The sequence below is a fragment of the Emys orbicularis genome, chromosome 15, assembly GCF_028017835.1.
Source record: "Emys orbicularis isolate rEmyOrb1 chromosome 15, rEmyOrb1.hap1, whole genome shotgun sequence".
NCBI lineage: Eukaryota > Metazoa > Chordata > Testudines > Emydidae > Emys > Emys orbicularis.
Window position 1 is genome coordinate 30376319 of NC_088697.1, and position 21096 is coordinate 30397414.

The 21096-nt window shown below is 49.6% G+C and overlaps 1 protein-coding gene across 1 annotated transcript in view; it reads left to right on the forward strand.

Annotated features, from left to right (window-relative positions):
- Positions 1–17530, forward strand: part of NCAM1 (neural cell adhesion molecule 1) — a 167153-nt gene extending 149623 nt beyond the window's left edge. Inside the window, exons 21-24 of the mRNA XM_065417058.1 lie at positions 9741–9948; positions 10640–10756; positions 12890–13669; positions 17410–17530. Coding sequence (XP_065273130.1) covers positions 9741–9948; positions 10640–10756; positions 12890–13669; positions 17410–17530 — 1226 coding nt within the window. The remainder of the gene's footprint in view (positions 1–9740; positions 9949–10639; positions 10757–12889; positions 13670–17409) is intronic.
- Positions 17531–21096: the final 3566 nt, after the last annotated feature.

Sequence of the window (21096 nt, forward strand, 5' to 3'; positions counted from 1 at the left end):
AGCCTGGGTCCAGCACTTCCCCCAGTTCAGTCTTTCTTCCTCAGGTGTTTGCAGAAGTCTTCTTGTGTGGGGAGCGAAGAACCTCAGATGATGTCACTCCCCGCCTTATCTAGCTTTTGCATAGGGCGGGAACCCTTTGTTTCAAAGCTTGGTCCCCAGACTGGTCTGTGGAAAATTATTGACATCCCAAGATGGAGTCTAGAGACGTGGTCTGATCACATGTCCTTGTAGAGTCATAGCAGCCATCACTCACTGGCGGCTTGGAGCGTTCACAGGAAGGCTCACCAGGTGGGAGATAAGCTTCTCCTAAGGCCTGTTGTTTTCCTAATGGTCCATTCCCCACCCTCTGTATAGACTGAAAGCCTCTTGTCTAGTGGGCACTCCCCAGGTGTAACTACATTTGAAGTGCAGAGACATAGTCGATATTCATAACTAGAGACAAGAATTATACATGCACACAAGTAGGATAATTATCTTCAGCAAAAAATAACCTTTCCAGTGACATCTCACATGGCTTATCTTGCATAAAATACATCATAACAATGTCATAATCATATCATGTAACATCATTGTGAAGAATATGGAGTGCAGTGTCACACCTGGCCTTTAGCACTCAATGGAAATACCCACTTCTCGTAACTTAAACTGCAGCAGCCACTCTCTCATCACATGGGCAGCAGCCGATGGCCCTTACGTCTTTCTGCTACCAGCAAGTGAGACTAAAGTGAGCAAATCTCACTCTATGTGTAAATAGATGCTGTTATCCCATGGGATGGATGGCATTGCTTTTCTCTGATGTAAGTTATGCAGCACACAGGAGACAATGAAATCCTTCTAATCGGGTGTTTTTAGGCTGAAGGATACTTTTAAGTACACCTCTACCTCGATATAACGCTGTCCTCGGTAGCCAAAAAAACTTACCGCGTTATAGGTGAAACCGCATTATATTGAACTTGCTTTGATCCACCAGAGTGCGCAGCCCTGCCCCCCTGGAGCATTGCTTTACCGCGTTATATCCAAATTCATGTTATATCGGGTCGCGTTATATCGAGGTAGCGGTATATCTGCAAAGGAAAATTATCATCTGATAGCAAAGGTTATGCTCACCTGGCATCCGCCGTACTTTTCTCCATGATGCACCAAAATGAATATTCATTTATCTCGTGTTCCTCACTGACTCCAAACACACTGCAGAACCCTTGAAATGCATTGCTGTTTCCCTCTTCCAGCCTGTGAATCGTGCCTGTTTCTGTCCAGTCCTGTCCTTTCTCTATCCTGCCTACACCTATGCTTCCTATGCACCCTATAGCTGGGCCTCCCGCTGAGAGGATCTATCTGAGTGGTACAGCCCTCTTTGACAGGATGGACGCATGTAAAATATGTGAGGAGCAAAGCCTATGGGACTTCTTATTGTATGTTGTAAAGCGAGGGTGGCTAGCAAGGTCTTTCTTGACAGAAGCTTGTGTTCCGTTGATGAATCATTTATGATTAATAAATGAAAGGTTTTTTTCCCACTCATTTAGAACTAAAGACTCAATTTTTTAAAATATTTGTGTTCTTTTGTTTGACCTGTAGAGAGGATTCCATGCTCAGCCCCAGAATAGAAAGAAATGCGTGGGGAAAATGGACAGTTTTATGCTATTGACTTGGGTCTATAGTTTGAAAATAACACGCTCTGCATATGGGAATGGGCCATATATGTTAGACTGCTTTCTGTATTATTATTTGTCTGTATTACTTAGCACCTACGAGCCCCAGCCATGGACCAGGACCCCATTGTGCTTGGTGCTGTACAAACTCAGAATAAAAAGACAGTCCCTGCCCCAAATTTCCAGGGAAAGGCTTTGATCCAGCACTCATTGAAGTCAATGGCAAGATTCCTGTCAACTTCAATGGGCTTTGGTGGAGGTGGTTTCTGGCCTGATCCAATGTGCATGACAACAGCAATTTTTGTTTATGTATTCTGCTTCCGCTTCGTTTTTACTGCCTGGCACTAAACGACTCAGAGCAGCCCATTTACACTCCAGTGAAGTTTCTTAAAAAGAGGCTTTATCTCCATTGGAAGAAATGGGGTTTCTCCTAACTGTCAGAGTGCTTGAATACAAATCCATATTGGAGTCAGTGGGGTGCAGTAAAGGGGTAGAGCTTAAAGTTGTGGGTCACTTTATTTTAACCAGAAACCAGTTGTAGGAATAAAAAGTAAAATGTCTCCCTTGGTCCTTGCAAAAAACAAAAGAATTCCAGACACGTTTAAAAAATAGGAACAGCAACAATTTATTTCAAGTTCATGGGGCCACCAGAGACAGTAAAACCCTCCTCAAGTGTTACATGCATCTCCACAGACTCTGAACCTTTAAAATTGCAACGTATGTGAAGAATTAGATTTACTAACTAAACCAAGGCCGGTTTGGGAGATCTTCGAGTCACTGTAAGCTGCAGGAAAGGCCCAGTGCCACAGCCAAGTCCACTTCAGGCCCTCGCCTCCGTATACAACTTATTGTTCCAAACATAAATGTGTAACGCAGTACTGAAAGGATTCCCTTGCCCAAAGGGGCTGCAGCCCCCAGAGGCTTTCTCCTTACCTCTCTCTGCCCCACACCCCCTGCCAGGTCATATGACAGGCAGGTAGCTCTTTAACCCTTTCCTGGCTGTCCCAGCCACTCTTAGCCCATCCCACTTAAGAGACCCCAGAGGAGGCTTTGGGGATCAAATTAGTAAAGGTAGTGTCTGGAAGTCCGCGAGCAGGTGCCTTCCAGGCTGTTCTCATCCTTCATTCTGTCCTGGTTTAATACAGATGACAGGTGGTTAAAATGGATTAAATGAGAACCAGGAAATGCTTTAAAGTTCACACCGAGACATTTTTAAAGAATATTCCAGTGTTCTTCATCTTGGCTAGTCCATGCGAAGCAGGCAACAGCCATGCCAGTGCACTTACTGCGGCTCCATTGATAACGTCCAGGATCTAGACAAGATTGTACAGGGGAAGGGTTATTCTGCAGCCACAGAGCAGCCGTGTGGTCTTTGGGGGTTGTAGTACTCTTGGGATTTGTCTGGCATAGTGCAGCAGTTCCCAAACTGTGGGGCATGATCCCAAATGGGGTCGTGCCATCAGCAGAGGAGGTTGCAGCAATCCCTAGTGTGCAGAGGACACTGTTTTGCACCACACGGCGTGACATCACAGGTACAGTCTGTGTGAGGTCACGCTGCGTGGAGGATACCATTTTGCTCTACACAACGGCATTGTCTGCCGTGTGATCTTACACGTACCATACCTACGAGGTCACACTGGGTGGAGGGACCTGTTCAACCCAGCCCCTCAGCTGAGAGCTTGTTGCAAGCACAGCAGGGAGTCTTAGCCCCATGTCCCCACAATACCGTGATTGTGCATCTTCCGCTGCCGTGCAGAGAGGCTTGTTCTCGTTCCCAGACAGAAGATTCAGATGAGCAGAAAGATTGTTTGACACACCCCCACCACACCACACACCCCCCACACGCACACACCACACACAGTTTGTCCCCGAGGAGCTGGTCCCAGTGAAAGTCTTAACTACTGAATCAGCCAGGCATGAATTCTGAATACATTAGTGGAGGCGAATATATGGCACCATCTCTGCTTGCAAGTACCAAGGGTGATGAATGTGTTTAATTATGCAGCTTGATGCACGGTGCTGGCAGTGTGCGGCTTTCTCTAGCACAAACATTCTGCAGAGTATTTAATGGCCGCCTCCTGCAAGCATCAGCTTCTGGCCCTGAGAGCAGCTTGTAGAGAGAAACACCCGTCTCAGTGGACTCCTGGCTCTCACGCCTGTCAGCATTGCAAGAGGAATCAAGATTTCTCTGGGTGTGCTGGGGATGTGCTCTCCACCCATCCCCAAATAATAAAATGTGTGTGGGGAGGGGGCACAAACTGTGCTCACCATCTCTCAGGCCTAGCATTGGTCCTTCTACATGGCAAGGTGAAGCTGCATTGGCCCAAAAACACGTGTGGAGCGTACCCTGCTGTGCTTATACTGTGGCTAGAGGATGAGAGTCTTCAGGCTTGCCCATCCAACACCTTTCACCAGCAGTAAGAAAATAATTAGAAAGCAATAGAATTGCATCCTGACTTTAAAAAAACTAACCACAAGGAAGCCGGAGAGTGCTCCAGCCAGCTCCACACCAATGTCCGCTACCAGCTCTGCTGCACAGTCCGTCAGTGTGCGGCTGGGCCGAGCGCACGGGCTGACGTCGGGGAAGCAGTCGACAGGAGTATTAAATTGCTGCTCTCGGGTGGGTCTAACGAATCCTGCGCCGGTGCCCAATGCTGCGGTTGCTGTTCAGTGGCTCAGGAAGAATAATCCTGAATAAAAGACGGAGAGCAAGTCGCTTGCTTTAAAATGCATTGTGTGCGTAGGCCGGTGCCGAGACTCCGGGAGGAATCGCTCCACTCTGGCTGTGTAAAGATGGCGCTTGCTGCTGCTCACCTTGGCCACGTGAGATTCAGCTCCCTGATGGAACTACCTAGGCATCCATTCCACCCCGCTGCCAGCAGTACACACGGCACCTCGGGAGCAGTTAGGGGGACCAGCCAGTACTCAAGGGCTATGTCCAGTGGATTTCAGCCGTATGGGAGCACCTCATAATCTTGTAATGTATTTATCCTCTCAACACCCTGGGCTAGGTCAGTGCTGTTATCCCTGTTTTTCAGGAGAAGAACTGAGGCACAAACAGGCTAAGTAATTGGCCAAGGTCACACGGGGTCTGAACCCAGGTCTCTGGCCAACACCTTAACGACTGGACCATGCCGCGCCTCTGTACTCCAGGTGGCCTTGGGACTTGGACATGCTAATTGCCCCCGTTACTGTCCTGCATTCATTGTTTTATAACTGGGTAGGCAAAAAACACCTTCTGGCTATGGCAGGAGTCAAGGGCCACGGATAAGACACGGGTTATTGGGTTAGCAAAGGGGAAGGAGAGGGCTTTGTGGCACGTGTCAGTCTATGGCAGCATAGTTCGGCTTCCAGGAATAGAACCAGACAGTCCCAAGTGTCCCCATGACCCTGCCCTTCTGGAGTATTCAGGACCCCCTACCTGCTGTTGGGATGGGTCACATTAAAATGCAGATGATTAGGCCAAATTGCCGGAGTACAAGAGTGCCCCAGCTGCTTCCTGCCCGGGGCAGTGTCTGGCAAAGCAAGTGCTTAGAGGGCTTTCAGTTCTGAGAATTCAGAGCCTCCCCATAATAGGGAGGAACAGCCAGGTAGGAAATGTTTGTGAAAGGGAAGTCAGAATTATGATGAGCTGTGTAGGGGGTGGCACCGTGTCGTGCTCAGTACAGTTCTGGTAGTGCCAATCTGCCCGTCTTTGCATGCGGCTCGATCCAGCCAATTCCCCTCTCAGAAAGCTCCTGGCATTAGGGTATCTGTGCATCCATGCCACGTTGCTGTTTGCATTTCCCAGGTGCACAGAAAAATGATGGGTCATTTACCCATCACTTCAGCTGGGCAAATAGGTGGTCGTGAAACACTTCTCTTCCTGTGACCCTCCTGGCTGAGCCGTCTGAGTTGGAGATGCGCTTTGCTCCCAGTCTCACCACTGTGGGCCATTTCCAGTATTTACTCTGTTCTGCTGCCATCTCCTGCCAGAGCTGAGGATTCTAGGCCAGGACGAATTTACATGTGGAAACCAGACACGCCATAAATCCATCTCCCACAGCCAGAGGAAAAGACCGAGCCCAGGATTTATCCCTGAAGGGGTTTGACGCACCTGAGTACACTATACGGCCTTCACAGTAATTGGACACTAGCCCACAGAGATGTGTAATGCTGGTAGCAGACAAGCAGCCATTGAACTGCACACACACAGGGGCGGGAAGGTCTAACTGGGCTATGGGGGATCAGGTGCTTTGACACTACCATGATCTGCTTGATCTTTGTACCCCGTGCGCTCTTGGAACTTGCTACTACTGGTGCCTTCACTTCCTCAGGGCAGGAGCTTGTGCCTGAGACACTTCAACAGGGACCTGTGGGGCACAGAGTCATTGACCTTATGAATTGAACGGATGCACTAAAACCGAAGTTTTGTGAGTGGGACCTCATTCCGTTTAGGAACAGGTAGAATTTGTCCCATCTGCCAGACCCATTCAGGCTGCCAGCCCCTCTGCATGCAGCATGGAGGGTTTTAACTCGGTGCATAGGACTGGCCAAATCAGAGGGGTCTGTCTAGTCCAGGGGTAGGCAACCTATGGCACCTATGCCGAAGGCGGCACGTGAGCTGATTTTCAGTGGCACTCACACTGCCCAGCTCCTGGCCACTGGTCCGGGGGCTCTGCATTTTAATTTAATTTTAAATGAAGCTTCTTAAATATTTTAAAAACCTTATTTACTTTACATACAACAATAGTTTAGTTATATATTATAGACTTATAGAAAGAGACCTTCTAAAAAGGTTAAAATGTATTACTGGCACGCGAAACCTTAAATGAGAGTGAATAAATGAAGACCTGGCACATCACTTCTGAAAGGTTGCAGACCCCTGGTCTAGTTCAATGTCCTGGTGGCCAGCCCCACATGCGTCAGAGGAAGGTACAAGAATCCATGCAGTAGAGCAGGCAATTATGGAATGTGACCTTAAGGAAGGTTTTCTCCTGGTGCCTGTTAATAAGGGTCTGTCTACACTGCACTTAGACACCCACGGCTGTCCCGTGCCAGCTGACTCGGGCTGTGGGGCTGTTTAATTGCAAGGTAGATGTCCAGGCTCGGGCTGGAGCCAGGCTCTAGGACCCTGTAAATAAACAGCCCTGCAGCCCGAGTCAGCTGGCCCGGGCCAGCCACAGGTGTCTAATGGCAGCGTAGACATCGGAGGCTGGTTTAGGCCCTGAAGCAGGAAGGTTTAGGTGCCAACCAAAACTCTGGGTGGTTTTGCTCTTTGTTACCGTAAGCCTGAATGTTCTTGTTATCCACATAAATGTCCAACCCTTTTCTGAGTCTTGAAGTTCTCTAAGCTTGGTAGTTTCATAGACCAATGTACTAGGTCTGGGGCATTTTCAGGTGTGCTGTTAGAAGATTTGGACCAGAACCACTGCCAGGTGCCAAGTAACGCCCGTTACCTGCTGCCTTGCCCCGTTTAGACGAAACATACTATCCCCGCTACCAGGCAGATTTTCTCAAATGTTTTTTATGCAGCATAAAAAGCATTTTCCTTGTGCTAGAAGCTAAACTGTGTTCCTAACCCAGGCGCTGCTCAATGGGACTACTCATGCCAGGAAAGTTAAGCACATGCATAAGAATTTCTAGGAGCAGTGTTGAAAACTGGAGGCTGCCCAAGGAGCTGTGTTGTGCGCCTCTGTGGCGTAGATTGTTTGTTTATACACCCCTAGTCAGCTCATAGAAAACTGTTTTCTCCTGTTTAAAAATAGTAGAAGCAAGCGTCAGTAGCAGCACAAAAACCAGCCAACAATGAAACAAAGCAAGGGAATCCTGACATTCCCCTCCAAGATGCATGATTCCCCTGTGCAGCTTGTGGCTGGTCTCTGAGATGGGAAGCCAGAGAGAATCAGAACCACCACCTGGATCAACAAGGCTTTTCTCTTGAATGCAGGCATGTCCCTTTCAAGGCAATACGGGGGCTTTCGTCTTTATCATACGACTTAAATGTCACGAGCAATAGGACCCCGATCATTTTCCTTGGGAGACTTACCCATATGTCTCTGTCAGGAAATCTTCCCTGATATTCCCATATCTACACTAACGAGCTTACAGCAGTACAGCTGTACTGACAGGAGAGAGCTCTCCCGTAGACATCATAAAACTGGCTCCATGAGCGGCGGTAGCTATGTCAGCAGGAGAAGCTGTCCCACCAACATAGCGCTGTCCACACCCGCACTTCTGTCGGTGTAACTTATGTCACACGGGGTGGTTTTTTCACACCCCTGAGCAACGTAAGTTTTACCAACAAAAGTGCTAATGTAGACATAGCCTTAGTTTCCCAGAGCTGCAGAAGAGATCTGTGTAGCTCGAAAGCTTGTCTCTTTCATCAACAAAAGTTGGTCCAATAAAAGATATTAACCTCACCCACCTTGTGTCTCTCTGTCATAGACCTCTTAGCCACCACGTAGCCAAGAGATGCAAATGTAACCCTTTTAGGGCCCAGTCCTTCCAAGGCAGAAGTAGTATTCACATTGACTTCAATGTGCTTTGGCTAAACTATCTCTCTCTTTGGTCAGTCAGTCTCTGCTGCTCCCTGGGCATTTTTTATTTCCTCCCTCCAGTTGCGTCACACTCTGCTAGTGAAGCTCTCGAGACCAAGTACCTGATCCCAGGCAGGGCCCCACACTGAGAATTCCCAGGTGCTTTCTGCAGTCACAAGTGAGGCAGATGTGTGGCCAGAGCATTTACACTATAGTGATTGGACTCTGCTTTCTTTTCCGTATATAGCAGCTAGAGCACATGTGTGTGGGCACAGGTGCAAGTGGACGTGTGTGTAGATGCATGCATCCGGGTGCGTGAGTGTAGGCATAGATCCCTTGTCTGCACAGGAGATTTCTCTGGTAAATGACTAGTCATAGCCTTGCAAAATCACCTCCGTGTTTTATTAGTACAAATCTGACACTCATGATTGTGAGCAACAGATGCCAGGCAAAACCACAAGCTCTCTGCCCATCCTCATATACACACCTCTCCCCACCCTCAGTGCAGGCCAGGTGCTAGCCCCCGAGGCCTCCAAGTAGCTAATGAAGTCTCAGAGCTTGGCTCTCATCTCTCCCTACCCCCTCCTTCCCAAAAACCCTTGTTTTCAAAAATCCCAGAGCAGTTTATTGCTCTCGTGCCCCAAAGAGTTTGCATGAGTTGAGGGCATTCTCGGGCCGACTTCAGTAGTTGAGCCTAAATGTGCCCAGCTCCCTGACTCTTAGCGCAGGGCAGCGGGAGAGCACCACTGTGGAAAAAGGTCTAGCTCCTCCCACAGTTTCCCACACAACCTCAGCTGGGCCCCTCACTCCTGGGGAGTGTTAATCCAGCTTCCCCCGGCTGCTTCCCATCAGCCTCGTCCATGCTAGAAAGAAGGGGTGTCAGGTGGGAGGACTCCCAGGGACACTTGGTGTGTGGGTGTCTGCCTGGCACCAGGGAAATGTGCAGGGGCAGTGAGTCCCATGTGGCGACAAGCCCCTTTGTAATAACCCTGCTGGGAGTAGAGTCTCCTGGGCCAGTCAGCTGGGCCCTGTGCCTTCCCCCCTCTCCCCAGTGAAGGACAGACCAGTGCTGAGACCCTGCAGGTTCGTTTAACATGGGGTTGGACCAGTGTGACACAGCCAGAGCCCAGGCATGGGGCCCTTCTTTGTACAGCCCTGGCAGACTGTGCCCTGGGGAAAGCCCTCCGCCTCCCTTTGGAGAACACTCAGATAGTAGACTCAGACAGAGACCTTGTAGGTTTTTCCTGTCCGTCTCATGCTCCAGAAGACTGGGTAGGGTAGTTCCCTACAGTGTATTCTCCAGGCCTTTGCCCAGCAGAGCTGCCCTGTCCGGTCCTTCCCGGACGGGAGGATGGGAGCCAGAGCAGCCTATTCCCAGGATAAGGTGCTACCAATAACAGCACTCCTAGAAAGGGTGGGGCCGGATCCCACTATGGCATCCCACTCCATTGAAAAGTTTTGCAGAGGCCAAGGCACCACCGTAGCTATTCCCACGGCACTGCTGCAGTTCCAGGACCAAGACTGCCTTCATTTAACTGCATCACCTTCTCCCCCTTTCCTTTGGTCTCTAAAGCCAGCACCAGCCCCACGTCAGGCCTAGGGACTGCTGCCATCGTGGGCATTCTCATCGTCATCTTTGTGCTGCTCCTGGTGGCTGTGGACATCACCTGCTACTTCCTGAACAAGTGCGGCCTGCTGATGTGCATCGCGGTCAACCTGTGCGGCAAGTCCGGGCCCGGGGCCAAGGGCAAAGACATGGAGGAGGGCAAAGCTGCCTTCTCGTGAGTAACCTCTCTGCTCGCCTCTGACCTGTCCTTCTATCAGCCAGGAGCTCCCTGGAGTGGAACACCTGTAGCCTCAGGTGCCAAGTGGCAGCCTGACGGGGCCACATGCTCCAGCAGTGCCTTGAGGCTGCTGCCCTTCCCCCAGGAGATTCATGCCTCCCCACACCATATTCCAGCCACAGAAGAGGCTGCATTTCTGGGGAAGCCGGCGTTCAGGCTGGCTCCAACTGTGCTGCTCTGGCACTGCGTGGGGGTTACTGCAGGGAGGGGATTTGGTTGCTCTGCTGTTTCTTTGGGAGGGGTTTCTTCTGGGGGTCCCCTGTTTTTTGTCCCATCCTCCTCCAAAGCCAGCATCAGGCTGACCTAGAATCCAGCAAGCTCAGGTGGAGGAGGTCCCGTATCCAGGTGCCATGTCCTTGTCGGGGCAGAGGGCATTGTCTATTTAGCATCCCAGGGTGGCTCGGGGGGGAGGGTATGAGCTACTCACTGACACTAGGCACTGCCATGGTCCTTGTTTTGGGTTTGGGAAGGGGGCATGTGTCGGGACTGAGAGCCAAGCCGCTTTCCCAGGGCAGCCCCGCCCTACCATGTGGACAGTTGCTGCTGGCAGCCTGTCCCTCCCACCCCCAGGGAAGGGTGCTGGTTTGAGGCTGGGAACCACTCACCCAAGCTTGCAATCTCCTTTCAGAAAAGACGAGTCGAAGGAGCCCATCGTGGAGGTGCGGACTGAGGAGGAGCGGACCCCGAACCACGACGGGGGCAAACACACAGAGCCCAACGAGACCACGCCGCTGACGGAGCCTGAGTAGGTTGACATTTGGTTGTTCTAGCGCGCGGTCAGTGTGGCCCCATCTGCCACTGTAACCTCTGGCCTCTCGCGTAGGCGACCCAGGCAAGAGAAGAACGGTCAAGGCTCGGGGCTGGGTCCCTGCCCTGTCACAGTGAGGAGCTCCTCTCTCCCTCTGCACCGTTTCCTTTGTAATATTTACAAAGAGCAGGAACAAAGCTTCGGGGCCAAGTGCTTTCCGTGGTAGAGCCCCGTCACCCAGCCCTGCTCATTGCAAGGGCTCTGGGGCAGATGCCCCATATCACACTGCCTCCCGGCGGTGCGATGCTGTGCCAATGGCTAGTTAGTGCCGCACCCATGATACCGCCTCGATGCCTACTCGCCCCGAGCGAAAGGGCCTCCTGGAATTGATAGCGACAGAGCAGCTGCGCTCTGGATTTGTGCCAGATTTACAGCTGTGGTGGGAGGCATGTCACAAGTTCAGACATCCCTGCCTGCACATTGGGCCAAGAGAGGGTTTGGGAGTTACCCCTGGGTCTCGTGTGCACCAGAGAAATTAACCATTTGGGCATGAGCCATGGTTTGGTGCATCCACACTAGCCAGGATGAACTAGATTTGCCCAGCATCCAATTTAGCACTGTTCTAAACTGTGGTACTTGCAATGGCCTCTCGGCACCTCGTCCATCATTCCCGGTTCAACTCCCAGAAGCAGTGCATGTTGGGAGATTTCAGAAGGCCACCAGTGTACTGTGTGGCAGAAATGGGCAGAGTAGTTGAACCATATCTACTTGTTTGAATCCACTAAACTGGCTGCGAGTGGACCGGTTTATCCTTAAGTGTTTATTAAACCTGCTGGAAGATGGCCCATTCTAACTGGGTATTGGACCATCTCTGTGTATGGATGCAAAGTGTCTTACAGACACTCCTGGGCTCCATGGAACAGGACATAGATATCATCTGAGCTCTCCAAGAAGAAATAATGTCTTTGTCCAGTTAATTTTTTGGCTCTGGTTTGGGGTTGACCCAGCGGGTTTCGTATTTTCTCGCTGGGTTGTCAGAGACATTGGGTCTCTGGGCTTCCCTATCCGTAGTGTTGCTCTCTTCTCTGCTGGGGTGAGAAGTGAGAATAACTGGTGCTATGGGCTTTGCTGACAAACTGGGTGTCTGGGCCTGGCCAGGAGAGAAGCAGGAGCCATGTTTTATGCAACAGAACTGGCCTGGGGATGTGCTCTTGCTGTTGAATGTGTTGAGCTTTCCTTGGGTTGCTTTGTTGAACTTTTAATGAAGTGATTAACCTTTATGGAGGTTGCCCCCAATTAATAAGCCAGCGGTGATGGTGTTGAAAGCGCTGGCTTCTCACTCGATTAACCGTTGTCTTTCCAGCAACGTCCCCTCCCCCCCTTCCCTCCTCATTAAAGCTTCCGGCTTCAGAAAGGCTCCCATCAGTAAAGCCATCTAGGCTCCACCATGGCTGCCAAAGCACGGTTTGTGCTGTCACACATCGTCCTGAAGTAATGCTGACCCTAGCTGGAACCAAACTAAAGACAGACTTAGTCAAAAGGGAAGAAGGTGCTGGCCCAAAGTGTGTGGGACTCATACTCTGAGGCTGGATGAAAGTAAGAGGTGCACAGATACCGGGGCAGGGCTAAGGCAGGAAGCTTGGACCCAGGGCCCTGGATCAGGACCAGAAACATTGGTGGGGCCAAGGTGTGTTACTGGCTCTCAGGATTGGGGCCTCAGGAGCAGGAGGAAGACAAGGGTCCATGGGATGTTGGGGAGGAGGCTGAGGAGGGAGGCTAAGTTAGGGGAGAAGAGCCTCTCTACAGGGCATAGGTTGGGGTGAAGTTTGGGTTAAGACTTGATGCACAAAACGCCATGTGAGCAAGCTGCTCCTGGAATGCCATGTACTCTCTGCTCTTCCTCCTCTTCCTCGTCGCTCTTTGATCTCCCCACTTAGTGCCTGTTCCCAGTGGCACATCTGGCCTCAGCAGGTTCCTCTTCTCTTGCTTCTATGTCCTCTGTGTGCATTACAACTGCATGCCACGCTGCTGCTGCTTGCGCTGCGCCGTCTCTTGCCTTTCCACTCATTTCCCCCCTATCATTTATGGGCTTCATTGTCTATTTCTCTTCTACTCCTGTCCTCCTCGCAGGCACCCAGCTGACACTACAGCTACGGTGGAAGATATGCTGCCTTCTGTAACCACGGGCACCACTAATTCTGACACTATCACCGAAACCTTTGCCACTGCTCAGAACAGCCCGACCAGCGAGACCACCACCCTGACTTCCAGTATTGCCCTGCCAGCCACAGCTATCCCTGACTCAAACTCCGTGCCGCCCAGCCAGGCCACTCCGGCCAAAGGGGCAGCCACCTCAGCTTCCTCGCCACTGTCCTCGGCCCCCAAAGTCGCCCCCCTGGTTGACCTCAGCGACACCCCAACTTCTACTCCGGCCACTAGTAATTTGTCTTCGAGTGTCCTGGCCAACCAAGGGGCAGTGCTCAGCCCCAGCACGGCCACCAGCATGGCTGAGGCCTCAAAGGCGCCAGCTGGTAGCAAGCCGTCCGCCCCAGCCCCTGCAAACCCCGCTAGCCCTCCAGCTTCTTCAGAGCCCAAGCAGGAGGTGACAAGCACCAAAAGCCCAGAAAAGGAAGCTGTACAGCCCAGCATGGTGAAGAGTCCAACAGAAACCGCCAAGAACCCAACTAACCTGAAGAGCGAGGCTGCCTCAGGCAGCACCACAAACCCCTCCCAGAACGAGGACTTTAAAATGGACGAAGGGACCTTCAAGACCCCAGACATTGACCTTGCAAAGGATGTTTTTGCAGCTCTTGGCACTACTGCTCCTGCCAGTGTGGCTAGTGGGCAAGCTCGCGAGCTTGCTGCTTCCACTGTAGACAGCTCTGTACCGCTGGCACCGGCAAAGACCGAGTATGGCTGCCTTTAATCTTCTGTGGGTTGTGTGCTGTGTGTCTTGTGCGTTAGTGCTGTGTTCTCGTTGGATGTTCTCTTAACTAACCTCATTGTTTCTCTAGCAAACTAACTCACCTGTTAACCACTACAGCAGGGCCCGGCACTAGGGAGGCCGGGTGAAAGGAGGAGTAGGGGGCCCCTGGGTGCAGTGCAGACAGGTGTCTAGTCCACAGGGAAAGATGAAGCCATGAATTAATAACATGTTATTGTTTAGGCTTCCCAGTAGCTCCATCCTGTTCCCAATTCTGTTAGGAAAGGGCTCAGGATTGCTTCCTTGTGGCAAAAAGGGGCCTGATCCTGACAAACCGTGAGCTCCTGAAGTTCACTGGTGACAACAGACCAAACTCAATTTCACCAATGTAAATCCAGAGCAGCTCAACTGGAGTCACTCCAGTTTTACTCCATTGCAAGGCAGAACCTGGCCAAAAGGGGAACTGTGGGTGCTCAGTACGTTTCAGGATCAGGCCCTACATTAGCAAGTTCCCTATGAAGAAAGACCTGGGGCAAGTCTGCCTGTGGCACCAGCACAGCTGTTTGGGGCTGGCCCATTTGGCCTTGTCTCATCCTGGTGAGCCAGTGATGAATTTCCCTCCATCCAGTCTCCCCTCGGCTCCCACAAGCGATTAAGAGAGAGCCACTAAGCCTGTAGGCATGAAGGGACAGCCTCATTCCATCTGAACGGGATCCCCTCCCACCTGCGGGCATCACCCTGTGCCTTGCGTTTGGCAAGAGACACTGCGCTGCTGGGAGTTGCAGACAACTTTGGCTGCAGCATTAGCCATTCCTGGTTTGTTGGGGGGGGGAGGGGTGATGTGGGGGCAGGTTGAGCGAGGTGGGAGGATAGGGCTGGCTCAGCCTGGACAGCAGTTCCTGGGAGAGCCTGCAAAGCAGAGGCGTGGGGAGCGCTCTCTCCTGTTCAGGGTGTTGGCACTGTCTGGGGTCAGCACAGCCTTTTGGCTGCCTGGTTGGGTGCCGCACATTGTCAGAGACGGGATCAGATGAAGGAAGCAACCACTCCTTCCCAAATGCCATCGGGCTGGTGCCCTCCTGAGGGAAAAGGGGTTCTTGTGTTGGAAGAACAGCTCAGATTTGTGGGAGCCGCTGGTTTGATGCGACGCCAAGCTGAGTCGTGGCTTTGGCTGGAACTTCCCCCCCCCCCCCCCTTTCCCAGGAAAAATACCCCTGTGCTCACAGCTTTGTGTGTTCGCACCCACAAAGCCTGGCACCTCAAAGTTTGATTTCAGTGCCGTTCCTCTGGCGTGGGCGGTACTCAGTCAGGTCCTAAGCGTTCTGCAGGCTGCAGGTAGTTCCTGCCAGAGCAAAGCCAAAGCATGTGCTGCTCCATAGTATTAGTTAGGTGCCTGGCTCCTCGTGGCTTCTGGTCACCCCATCATGCCTGCTGTGCTGCTTCCATCCACTAACATGCTGGAGAGTGACTGTTCAGCAGGACAGCATGTGCAGCCTGCCACCCACGGCGCAGCAGGTATGTTCAGCCTGGGAGGTTCAGCAGCACAGCAGATGCACTTGGGCTGGTCTGACCACACAGCTGTAGTGAACGAAGCTAAGTGACTCCGTGGCAGAGGAATCCTTGTTCACTTATTTATATCGCAGTAGTGCCTATAGGCCAGGGCCCCGTTGTGTCCGGCCCCTAGCACCATATAAGGAAGAAAGTGTCCCTGGCCCGAAGAGCTTGCAACCTAAGTGCTAGGAGGCTGTAGCGTGTGCTGCTGGGAGTGACATGAAAGAAGCTCAGGGGCTGCATTGCCAGCAGCGAGTAGGCATTTCCACCTGCAGCCCCTCTTCCCACTTGCACATGCAGAGAGTCCTTCCAATCCGGCCCTCTGCCCACTTCACACGAGTCCCAGAATCCAAGGTAGAAACTAAAAAGCATCTCTGCAATGTACCTTTTTGGCATCAGAGTATTCTCTTCGCTTGGCTAGTCTGTCCCTGGCCGGCAGGGCTATGTGAGGGGAACCTCTGGGCAACTTCACGGCCTGCAGCCTAGACTCTGAGAGGAAATCTCTACACTTCAGATATCCCCATCCCTAGCCAGTCACATCAGTAACAACGACCAGGCTGGTCCACAGCTCCAGCTAACAAAGTAGCGGTGGTGAAGTGAACCCAGGAAACTTTCTCACTAGCTAGACCCCCTCAGCTGGAGATGCCCAGTGTGCTGTAAATGTACCACACAGCCTGGCAGGAGCAACGGATGAGGATTGCTTCCATCTGTGGAGACCTGGTTTCCAGTCCTGCTTGGCTCAGCCTGCTTTGCAGCCTCTACTGGTGGCAATAGTGTGTTGTGGCCTCTCCCGCACATGCATGCTGTCCCCATTTCCCTGGGGGATGGGGGAAAGGAGAGCATGCATTGGCTTTGTTGGAATTTAGACTCATGTTAGAGAAATACATCCCAGGTCCAGGGCCGGTGCAACACTAGGCGAACTAGGCGGCCGCCTAGGGCGCCTAGTGGTTGAGGGCGCCTAAAAGCCCGCTCAGGCGAGGATGTGGAGTGGAGGTGAGCTGGGGTGGGGGTGGGAGGGGAGGGCCGCCTGCAGTAACAGGGTGGGGCGCACAGGGGAACCGCACCCTGCCCCAGATCACCTCCACTCTGCCTCCTCTGCTGAGCACACAGCCCCCGCTCTAATTCTCCTCCAATCGGTGCTGCAAGCCTGGGACGGGAGGAGAATTAGAGCGGCGCCGGCGTGCTCAGCGGAGGAGGCAGAGCGGAGGTGAGCTGGGGCGGGCTTCCCGGGTGGGGTTAGCTTCCGTGTGGGGGGGGGGGCTCCCCGGGCGGGGTTAGCTGCAGGGGGGGTAGCTGCTGCGGGGGGGGGGGGGCTCCTCTGGTGAGGGAGGTGGGGGGCGGGGTTAGCTGCCGCAGGGGGCGGGGTTAGCTGGGGGGGGGGGTGCAAGGTGGAAGTTTCGCCTAGGGCGCGAAACTTCCTTGCACCGGCCCTGCCCAGGGCACAGTTTTCAACGTGAAAAATGTGAACTCATTGCACGCAGGAAGGATCTGAGGCTCCCAAGGAAGCCGAGGTAGATTTTGCTCAAATCCAGAAATCCCCCACTGCTTACTCTTGTGTCACAGAGTTAGGGCCAGATCATCAGTCTTTACTCACATTAGCTTGCACTGCTGGAGAAGGACACTCACCAAGTGAGCGCCCAGGGCTGGCTGAGGGTGAAGCTGGGGTGCATGCATTGTACCAGTCTCCCCTCCCCCAGCAGAAGACACATCTATCGTGGTGTTCTCAGATTTACTCTCAGAATACTTCCTCCAAGAAAAAAGCCCCCACTATTAAAAATTCAACCTGTTTTGATTGGGCACTCCGGTCACATGGTAGTGTTTCTGTCCTTTGATTGGACGGGGTGATTTGTAGCATCAAGTTTCCATTGCAGATGCACACGGCGTTTGCATTTCCTGCAAATGCTTCTGGCAGCAGCCTGGTCCCGTGGAGCATTCATGGAAAGCAAACCCCAAGGGGATGGGAATGAAGGCCAAGCAAACGTATTTCCAAAGCTGAAGGTCTTTTGCAATATTCCCCCAGCTCTAGTCACGCTGCTGTAGAAGGTGGGGTGATGCTTTGTATGGAACATCTGGGAGCCGTTCCAGAAGTATATCGATCCCTTAATGCTAGCACATCTAAGTATATAAACCAACCGATGGCCTCTCTCTAAACTGTGCTGTTTTGGTGACTTTTCCACAGGAAAACCCCTGTAGAAGAAAAATCTGAGGTGCAAGCAACGGAACCGAAGACACCTCCAGCAGAAGTCAAGACGGTCCCCAACGAAGCCACACAAACAAATGAAAACGAGAGCAAAGCATGATCAGCAACAGAAAAAGAAAAAAATGACAGAACAACTTCACCTGAGCATTTAAAACACAACACACATCTCATTCCTCTAGTGTCTTTTGCCTTTAAAAGAAAAACAGACAAAGTGAAAAAATGCATAAATGAGGATCTCTTTTTTTTTTTTTCTTTTTTTCTTTGTAGGTTTGTAGGAAGGTTCTATTTGTTGTGCACTTGCTTTTAAGGAAAAATAAAATAAGTTTTTTAAAAAAAGGTTGATCCCGCAACCAGATCAGGGCTCAATGAGCCCTGCATATATTCAAACAAACAAGGTCACAAACATCAGTTGCAAAATGGTTAGGAAGCTCATTGGGGTGGGTGGGAAATTAACCCTGACTTTTCTTCGGTTAGCCTAGCAGAGTAAACAGCTGTACCATCAGGTACAGCCAGTACTGAATGAACAAAGTCCACAATTTATTTTTATACTTTTCAGTCGAGTTTGAAATATGTAAAGCCTCGTAAATAAGTTAACGTTTCTGTTCACTTTATATTTGTTCAGTAGGCAAAGTATCTCTCGCCCTTTGTGACTGAATCCAATCTCCAGCTTAGACAGTTATTTGGGGGGGTATTATTATTATTGTTATTATTTTTAGGAAGAATGCCAAAATTGCAGCTTCGGGGATATATTTCAATTTGCAGTATTCAGACTTCTACATTTTTTTTTTAATTTTATTTTAAATCTTTTTGCCAACTTTTGTTTTTTCCAGTGTTTACAATCGACAAATGTTTTTTTTACTTTTGTTGTGTTTAAATGTACGTGTAAAATAGCTGCCTTTTTTTTAAGTAAATACAGTCTATAGATATTAGATTTACTAGCATGCTTGCTTTGCAAAGGGAGACATTTTAAAATATGGATGTTTACAATAGTTGTTTCCCCTTTATCTTTTTTAATTATTATTATTATTATAATTATTATTTCTTACTGGAGTAAGAAGATAAGTAACACCATTCATTTTACTTTTGGTGGGTGGACAACTTGTCACCAACCAAGGTCTGTGTCTAGCAATGCATTTAAGTGCATTAACGTTAAGCATGGGCCTAGTCAATGGAAATACTAGTATGCTTAAAGTTAAGGATGCACTTAAGTCCTTTGCTGGACCAGGGACCAGCTGCATAAGAGAAATATGTTCTCTGCTTTTCTTAGACATTCTCCCCTGTTCCTTCCAGGAATCCTCCCTCAGCTCTGAGAAGCAAAAGGGAGTTTGTACAGTCAGGGCTGGTCTAGTCTCGGTGAATAGATGTTTGAATAAACCAGTTCCCCATTTTTAGAAAAAAAAAAAAAAAAGGTAAATAAATACTATTTTCTTTTACCCTAGGATTTAAAAGGAAAGAGCTTGTGCACTTCAGGAAACTAGTATCTTCTTTTGGGGAGTGGAAACACTAAAAAGTCCTTTCATTCACTGGGGTGAAATTCACCAACACAAGGTGTATGCACCACATTTATGGTCTGATCCTGTCAAGATTTAACTGCGTGATTTGATGCTCACTGAGTAGTCCACTCATGGTTTACCGGATCAGGGCCTCAAAGACCTTATCCGAAGCCTCTTGACATTGATGGACAGACTACCCTTGACTTCATTGGCCTTTGGATCGTAGCTGGAATGCTCAAAATGAGGCTGATGTGGTGCATAAGCTTTGCATAGGTGTGAAGTTCGCTCTGACGGCAGCATCAGTGACAACTGCTATTTGGAATCCTAGAAAAACTGCAAATTTGGGGTGAGAAAAAGAGCGACTGAGGGGTGGGGCAGAGGAGGCAGAGAGGGTGGTTGGGGGAAGACCAGCCTTTGTATAGAAATTTTCCCCCTTTTTTGGCTTTTATTTTGTTTTTAATTTTTTGTTTTGTTTTCCATTCTACTTTAGATCTGCAAGCTTGTGCACTGTGGGCGCGTGAGTATTTTAGTGTGAAACGTGGTTTTTGTCATAGTATTGAAATAATGAAAATAAAAAAAAAACGTCAACATAGTTTGGATGTGGAAGGTGTAGCGGATAGTTCAGATAAAAAAAATTATTCAGGAAAATAAATAAAGAGAATAAGTCTTATAAGGAACAGAAGCCTTTAAACGAGAAACAAACCAAGCTGACTACAGCATACATTCCTTTGTGCTATGGTAATGAACAAATGAAAGAAGATTTTGGGTGGGGAGACTGCAGTTTGGCTCAGCTACATTGAACCACTCTCTTCAGTGTACTCTTATAATGACGCAGTCTTTAACAGTGGCATCGCTAGATTATAATTTCAAACTGTGAAAAATAATGGTCTTGTCATTTGCTAAATGTGGGGGTTTTTTTGCATTTTTTTCTCAGCTCCTGGGGATGGAAATGGAGGCTATCCGTGTGTGTGTATCTATGTACACATGCACATGCACACTCACACAACGCCCATCCTTAACATGCCACTAGGATGGATGGATGTTTGATTAAACATCCTGGACCAAATCTGACCCTTGCTTATCCCCATCGGAGCAGCATGGGTGTAACTGGGGGGAAGATTTGGCCCATGGTCCCTAAGAAAACATTTTTTTAAGAGATGGATTGATCAAATGTGGCATGAAAGGCCACCGTGGCTTCTAGAGAGGAAGAGTCCACATAGCCATGGGGGAATTGATGAGTTGGAAGAGAGAGTGTGTACCTCAGTTCATAATGATTACCAAGAGAATCTGTTCATCATTCGTGTGAAGTTGTTGATGGCTTTGACTTGCTTTGCCAACTATATTCTATACCTCATAAGTTATTACCCCTTGAGAGCTGAGCAGCTGTTATGAGGCAAATACTGCACAATCCTAATGATTAGATACAAATCCATTGACACTGGTCAAGGTCTGTTTGATAAGTACTTGGACTTGTGATATGGATACCTAAATTGGCATTTGTCTCAAATAGGAAACCAATTCAGAGCCGGATCCAAAGCCCATCCAAGTCAATAAGAAAGACTCCCGTTGACTTCCGTGGGCTTTGAATTGAGACTCATGAAGTGGACATCATTTCTAGATATCAGCAAATGCTGTGTTTACTGGACTAGTTGTCAAATCCATTCTGCCCTTTTTCAAAACTGACTTGAGATTTCTCAACCATCAGTACTTGCGTATCAACTCTTAAAAGCATTTTTATACTTCTTCATAACCAGAGAATGTCATTTTAATTTAGAAATATTCCACTTTTCTGAACTAAAATAGTTTAGTTTTCATTATTTTTTTTAATCTTTGAAGAGGGACCAACCTGACACCGTTTACATTGTATATATTTATATATGTGTTGTTGCCATACATATATATTTATATAGCCACCGAGACTGATCAGCTTCTGGTAGTGGAGTGATTGCATTTCATGTTGCACCATACATACAATACCAAGATAACAGCACATCCAATTGTTCAGCTTTTAGACTGGAGTTTTATTTTCACACTTTTATATGGAGCCTTCGGACCCCAGGTTTTCGCAATAGGCTGTTTTGATAGTGGTTCTCAGACCCTCCATTGACATCCCTACCCAGCATTCCCTACTTTTGGGGGCCTTCTATCTTGTTATAAAAAAACAAAAAACTTT